The 6,669-nt window shown below is 63.0% G+C and overlaps 2 protein-coding genes across 2 annotated transcripts in view; both read right to left on the reverse strand.

The window, feature by feature from the left end:
- Positions 1-1,095: 1,095 nt before the first annotated feature.
- On the reverse strand, positions 1,096-4,320 carry LCNL1 (lipocalin like 1). The gene is made up of 6 exons (XM_009636323.2): positions 4,170-4,320; positions 3,734-3,873; positions 3,142-3,212; positions 2,385-2,495; positions 1,731-1,832; positions 1,096-1,480 (listed from the first exon to the last, which is right to left on the reverse strand). Exons 1-6 carry the CDS (start codon positions 4,263-4,265, stop codon positions 1,455-1,457), a joined length of 546 nt encoding a protein of 181 aa, XP_009634618.1. The 5' UTR covers positions 4,266-4,320; the 3' UTR covers positions 1,096-1,454.
- A 1,705-nt stretch (positions 4,321-6,025) lies between these two features.
- The window catches only part of LOC104123981 (lipocalin-15-like), a 1,963-nt gene continuing 1,319 nt past the window's right edge, over positions 6,026-6,669 (reverse strand). Inside the window, exons 5-6 of the mRNA XM_035891868.1 lie at positions 6,154-6,255; positions 6,026-6,051 (exon numbers count right to left, since the gene is read on the reverse strand). Coding sequence (XP_035747761.1) covers positions 6,026-6,051; positions 6,154-6,255 — 128 coding nt within the window. The remainder of the gene's footprint in view (positions 6,052-6,153; positions 6,256-6,669) is intronic.

A 6,669-nucleotide genomic window follows, 5' to 3' on the forward strand; every position in this document is an offset into this window, starting at 1 on the left:
TTCCTGCTGGGAACGCTGGGGTCCTTCCAGAGAGGGTGGAGATGACACTGGGTTGGAAAGTCCCAGTGAGGCCCCTTGCCCTGCTGCTGCTGGCATGTGTCCAGCTCTTGGGATCCTCAAGATCAGGAGGGGCAGTTTCCCAAATGTATTTTCCTGGTCCGTGGGAGGAGGAAGGAGCAGTGGGGAACATCCCAAGGTGCTCAGTTGCTGGGATGACACCTTCCAGGGGTACCTGCTGCTGCCACGCAGCAGCAAGGCAGAGCCCGGGCTGAACCGGATGCCAGGGACGGGCAGGGTGGAAAGGCCAGCTGAGAGGATTTTTGGGGAACTTCTTTTTCCAGGAGAGGCACGAGCTGCTTCATACCCTGCCAGACCTCAGCGCCCGTGAGTACTGCCTGAGCCCTGGGGATGAGCACGTGTGAGCCGGCAAGGCTTGCTGGGGACACAGGCTGCTCTGGGATGTTCATGACTCCTTCAGGGTGGATATGAGGAGCTGAACAGAGCAGGAAGGAAGGATGGAGTGGGATTTCAGAATCCCAAAGGAAGACGGTCTCTGCAAGGAGATGTCCACCACCACCAGCGGGGGCTTCCTCTGTGTGGTGCCCAGGGGCAGAGGCCATGCGCAGCCTTGCACCAGCCCTCCGGGTTTGGGTCTGGGGGATTCAGACACCCATCGCCCACCATCCACTGCCCACCACCCAAGCTGGTGGGTGAGCAGGGCTGCAGGGAGCCGAGGGCTGCAGCCGCAGCAGGGCGAGCGGAGGAGAGGTGGATTGGTGGTGGCAGTGCTTGCAGCCCTCCAAACTCCAACCTCAGCCTTGGTGGCCAAGTCCCACAGCCTTCCTCCACCCAGCCTCTTGTGCTCATGGGATTTCCAGCCTCACTGCACCCCTTGCCTCAGCCCTGCTTGGCCCTGGTCCTGCCCTTGAGGGAGGCACCCAGGAGAGAAAATCCTGGGGGGCTCCAAAACTGCCCTCATGTGGGTGAGCTCAGCCCAGGATTGCCCTGGCTGCTCACCCTCTGCAGACCCTGGGAGGACAACAGAAGCGCCCAAGCACCCAGCTTCTTCCCAGACAGCTACACCAGGCTCCGGGGGGAGTTTCTGTTTATTTGGCAGAAAGGAGGGACTGGGCACTGGAGGAGCAGGGGACGTGTCAGAGCCTTGACCACCGAGCTCAAAAGATGGGCTGGATGGGCTCTGCAGCTCTTTCTCCACGGAACCAGTGGTTTCGGTTCAAGTGCCCTTGCTCACCGCTGGGCAGCTGCACCCCGGGGGTCCCCACTGCAGGGTGGCTCCAAAGGGAATGGTGGTGTGTGTAAGTGCCAGCATGGGTTCAAACAGCTCAGCCCCCCGGGTAATTCAAGGTGTTCATGGTGGCCCTTGCTGGGGCACCAAGGCTGGCAGCTTCCAGCCAAGGATATTGCAAACATTGTGTTGCGCTGCAGCAACTCAGCTATGCTTCGTCGAGGCTGCAGTTGTCTGTGAAAATAAAGAGGAAGGCTGAGTCTGGGGCTGTGGTCTGGCCAGTCCCGCTTAGCACCCAACATAGACAGCCCAGGGATGAACTCGGACAAGGCAAAAGCCACAACGTGCCAAGCCAGAGTCCCTCTTGCTACCAGCACTTCTGCCAGCTCAGACCACAAAGCGGTGGCAGCAATGGGCCGAGCTGGTCCCACCCTGCTCCCGGTACCGACTGAGCCAGCCCGACACAGTGCTGGGCAGTGCTTACCCTGGCTGGGCAGCATCTTGATCATCTCATCGGTGTAGCTCTTCTCCCTCGCAAGCTTCTTGAACAGCGCTGTGATTTCGGGGCTCACCTCCCGGGTTCTGCCTAAAGGCAAAGAGAGGAGTTAGCTCCAGGTCCCTGCACCTCCTGGGCAGCTGGTGAGCACGCCCAGGCGAGGACAGGGCAGATGATGGTCCCTGGGAGAAGGCTGGAGGCAGCAGCGGAGATCCTGGAGAGCAATGGTGGCCAGGCACATGAGACACACCTCCAAGGGGACAAGATGAAGCGGAGGTGCTGGCACCAGCACAGCATCTCCTCTATTGGTTCCCATCCCCACCGTTTCTGCCCCCCATGCAGCAGGACCCCTGCTCATTGCCCCATTTCACCAAGGACTTGCCCAAGGCCACGGACTCCCAGTGCAGCGCAGAAGCCTGAGCCCCAGCTGATCTCTACCCCTTCCCTGGCTGTGCAGGAGACACTGGCAGGCCCCCCCCCCCCCCCCCCCCCCCCCACCCCCCGCTCCCACACCCCCCCAGGGCAGTGGTGAGGAGGGGGTCTCTGCCGCAGGCCCCCTGACTCCTGGCCTCCTGGGACACTGCAAAGCACCCTGACACCTCCGCACTGTTCACCCCAGCCGAGCCAACACAGGCTACGCACTGTAGAGCCTCAGCATGTGCAGGGTCCTCCCATCCTTCACTCTGGAGGCAAAGATAACGGCGTACGTCTTGCCATCGGTGTCCAACACTTGCACTATTTTATTGCCTCTCTCTGCAGAAGGACATGGAGGAAAGCGAAGAATTAATTACCTCCTCCTGGGAACTCTCACGCTGCCAAGGGGCTGTAAGGGTGTGAAGCCCCATGCAGGATGCCAAGGGCCAGGTCCACCCAGCCCGTCTTTCCTCTGGGTCTCTCACTCCCTGTTTCTCCTCTTGCTAAGGCTCCTCCAAAAGCCTGGGGGAGCCCACAAGTCACAGGAGAGCAGAGGGGCAGAAGGTGAACATGGGAGGATTCGGGGATGGTTGCTGCAGCCAGCCGAGCAGCCCAGCCAGTATCAGACTAATGCTTGGGCTCGGGATGGTGGGAAACCACTCTCGCTTCATCCCTCAGGAATATCCATCCACAGCCCCGTTGCAGAATGAACTGGCTCTGCCCCAGGGTTTAAGCTTAGTCTGAACGTGTCCGTCTTATCCCAGAGCAGCTTCCAGAGGGAGGGAGCGGGGGTCCACCAGGCTGGATGGTCACTAGCCCTGGTACAGACTAGCCCTGGGTGCAGAGGGACGTCCCACCCCAGGACCTCGGGGGAGGCAGACAGGGAACCCCAAGGGCCAGGAGCCCTGGGACAACCAGCGGCTTCAGGCAGGGGTGATGGGAAGCGTCTCCGCCCTGTCCCGGGGGCTGGGATCCCCCCACTCACCAGAGCTGTAGTATTCACCCGGGATGTCCATTTGCTTGTAGATCGACTCCCGTTTCTTACATCCCTCTGGGCTGCAAAACAGTGATGGGTGCTGCGGCTGGGGTGAAGTGAGCCCCCCTCCCCTCCCCTGGGGATGCTGGCTCCGGGGTCGCTGCCCCAAACGTGGGACTTGCTGTGCAGGGATGAGATGGGGTGGCCAGAGGTGGGGACAGCTGGCACCCTTGGAGCAATGGGTGCCTGGGTTGGCAGGGCACAGCACTGGCACTTGAGGACCGGACATGCTCTGAGCTGCTGGGATGAGGCTGGTCCTGCTGGTCCCTTATCATCCTGCTGCATCCCTGCTGGGAGCAGCTGGGTGCCTCAGCCTCTGTGGTGGGACTGATCCTGGCTGGTGCTGCTCTGGAGATGGGGTCCCCACAATGCAGCTCTCCCAAGCCCCTGTTTCAAACCGCGGGGTGGGTGGTTCTGCCTCACCCCCTGCCCAGGTCTTTGGTGGGTGCTGGGTGGAGGCACCTCGGTGGAGACCCCCTGGGGAAGGCCCAGGGAGGAAGTTGGTCAGGGAAGCCCCTGGAGAAAAGCGCTTGGCACTTACGTGGGAATGGCAAAGGAGACCTTCAGGTCGCCCTCCCCCAGGACCGTGATCTTGGCCATCGCCATCTTCAGCTCATCCTTCTCTCGGAGGTAGCGCTCGGAGTTGGAGGCCAGAGCAATGATGTACCATTTCCCTGCAACCTGGCAGCGAGTGTGGGCTGTGAGCCCAGAGGAGCTGGCAGGGGCTGTCCCCTCCTTGGGGACTGAGCCAGGACACCCCCAGGCCGAGGGACACCCACATTCCCTCCAGGCACTGAAATCCCCACTGGGGCCCCTAAGCTGGAGCTGGGTGACTGCCTTCACCTGGGTGTGACAGCAGAGCCGGCGGTGGCTGTGGCGTCCCCCACTGTCCCCAGTACTAAAACACCTCCCCAGTCCCCACCCTGGTAACCAGAGGTCACGCTCCCACCTTCCCTTCCCGGGATGCTGTGGATCACCTTGCTCTTGTCCAGTCCCGCAGCCCCAAGGTCCTTGGCCCCCGCGTGCAGTGAGCAGAGCAGGGCCAACCCCAGGCTCAGCCCCAGGGTCCTCATCTCGCTGCAGCCTCCTCTGGCTTTGCCAGTGGGATGGAAAGCGGTGCCAGGGCTGCCGACTTTATAGCGCCGTGCTTCCCCCACCCCGCCCAGCCTGGTGCTGCTGCGTGCTGAGCTGCACGGATCACGCTGCCGGTGTTGGCTTGGGCAAGGTGGTTATTTCAAAGGGCTGAAGTAAACAGTCTCCTGTCTTGCAGAAGGGAAGTGCCCGCAAGCCCCAGAAGGGGCTGAGAAGCGGTGTTGCGGGAGCTGTTGCACCAGTGTTGAAATTTAGGATTTTCCCGGTTTCTTTAGTTGCTTGTGAAAGAATAAAGAGAGCTTTTGTTTCCCAGCTGGCTGCCAGAGGGCTGCCGGGAGGAGCGGGGAGGTCCTTCCCGGCATGGGCCACAGCAGCACCCTCACCCAGTGACCTGTCAGGAAGGGGCTCGGTCACCCGTCCCTCTGGCCAGGCTGGCATCTGCCCCGAAGCTGCCGCTGGGATCGTGCCCAAACGCCAGCACTCGCACGCTGCCGGCGTGACCAGATCCCATGGTGCCCATGCAGGCTCAGCACCCACTCTGGGGCACTCAGGGACTGCAAAGTGGGATGTGCCCAGAGCGGGGCAGACAGAGGACAGAGATCATGTTGCTGTGGGAGTCTGTCCCCTCCTTCTCAGGTGGTGTTGTCCCCTGTGCCCTGGCTCCGGTGGGCTGCTGGGGTCCTGGTCCTGTGCTGTTTCCTTGCAGCCCTGTTCCTGGCTGGGCACTGGGGGACCCTTGCTGTGGGGCAGGGGGGCAGTGGGGAGGAGCAGGGGTGGAGGGGGGCGCCAGAGGCAGGTGTGGGGGTCCCCTGGGCAGCCCCAGTACAGCCCCACTCCCACCTGGGTACCCTGGGGGTGAGGGCTGAGCAGGGAACAGGGGGTCCTGGGGACGAGCTGCCTGTGGGGAGCCAGAGCCCAGGCAGGCAGGGCTGGGCAGCCTGACTGCCCTACCCAGAGCTGCTGCCCTCCTGGCCGAGCTGTGCCAACCCCTGTTCATCCCAGCGCAATTCTCCCCTGCCGCATCCCTGGCAGCTGCCCCTCCATACCTTCCCCATCCTCTGCTCGAGCAGGGAACAGGGGGTCCTGGGGACGAGCTGCCTGTGGGGAGCCAGAGCCCAGGCAGGCAGGGCTGGGCAGCCTGACTGCCCTACCCAGAGCTGCTGCCCTCCTGGCCGAGCTGTGCCAACCCCTGTTCATCCCAGCGCAATTCTCCCCTGCCGCATCCCTGGCAGCTGCCCCTCCATACCTTCCCCATCCTCTGCTCCCCATCCTCCCCACACTGGATGCAGCCAACAACGCAGCAAAGGAGCCCCCTGACACCCCTGGGGTGCTGAGACGAAGGGTGGGATCCAGGACTGCTGGGCTCAGGGTGCCTGGGTCCCTGGCAGCACCCCTGCTCCCGACAACAAAAGCACCGAGCTCTGGGGCAGCTTCTGCACCTATTTATTGAGGGGGGGCGAGGTGTCATTCTCAAGCCCAGCAGAGCCCGGCTGGGGAGGACGGGAAGGGGCATCACGGAGTGGGGAGCAGAGCCCAGTTTCCACCAGGTCTGGAGGACACACGGCCCTGGTGCTGGCCCCTTCAGCTGTAGGGAGGCAGGACAGACAGACAAGCTGTTAGAGCAGGGGAGAGTCAAGGTGACACAGAGCCCCAAGGCAGGGGGGGCGCTCCCCGGGGGGCTGCGAGCCCCTGCTCAGCCCTGGCCATGCCGGAAGGGAGACCTGGCTCGCCCTGGCCACACTCACCTGATGGCCTTGGTGCATTGATCTGTTGGAAAGCAAAGCAAGGGGTGAGCATGCCACTGGCAGTGCCCCGAGCCCCCCCGCACCCCCCCTGCAGAGGGGCCGTGCGTGCTCCCTGTGCACTCACCTGACTTGGGCAGGACAGCCAGCATGTCCTCGGTCAGGCCCACGGCGGGGATGAGCTCCCTGAGTTTCTGCAGGAGCTGGAAGCTGATGTCCTGCTCCCTGGCTGCAGCCAGACACCCAAAGTGGGGGCTGGTGAGGGTGGGGGGACCCGGCTGCAAGCCCCATGCGGGGGGGTCTGGCTCCCACGGGGCAGCAATGGGACCCAAGGGAAGGGCAACGGCGAAGCCATGGAGGTGCTGGGTGGACACCAGGCACCCCATGCTGCCCTGGGCTGGCAGCAGAGGGGCATAAACCCCTTGGGATGGGTGGCCCCCCTGCCTGGGGTGGTACGGGGCAGCTGGTGGGGCGGGGGGGTCTGCAGCCCGCACCAACAGGGGGACTTCAGTTCAAACCACAGTAAAACGGGGATATTTTTGGTGTGAGGTTTCATTCACCCCACAATGAATTCCCTGGGTGCGCCTGGGTGCCAGCATGTTGGGTGCCAATGTGGTAGCCAGCGGCAGCGATGGGGCGCCCA

Source organism: Egretta garzetta, unplaced genomic scaffold (genome assembly GCF_000687185.1).
Source record: "Egretta garzetta isolate BGI_Z169 unplaced genomic scaffold, ASM68718v1 scaffold143, whole genome shotgun sequence".
NCBI classification, from domain to species: domain Eukaryota; kingdom Metazoa; phylum Chordata; class Aves; order Pelecaniformes; family Ardeidae; genus Egretta; species Egretta garzetta.

Excerpts from the sequence above, each read along its gene's own strand:
- LCNL1 (XM_009636323.2), bottom strand. The coding sequence starts at position 4,265 with ATGAGGACCCTGGGGCTGAGCCTGGGGTTGGCCCTGCTCTGCTCACTG. Across the intron at positions 3,874-4,169 it reads CGGGACTGGACAAGAGCAAG|GTTGCAGGGAAATGGTACAT; the intron begins GTGATCCACAGC and ends ACTCGCTGCCAG. Across the intron at positions 1,833-2,384 it reads GCACATGCTGAGGCTCTACA|GCAGAACCCGGGAGGTGAGC; the intron begins GTGCGTAGCCTG and ends CTTTGCCTTTAG.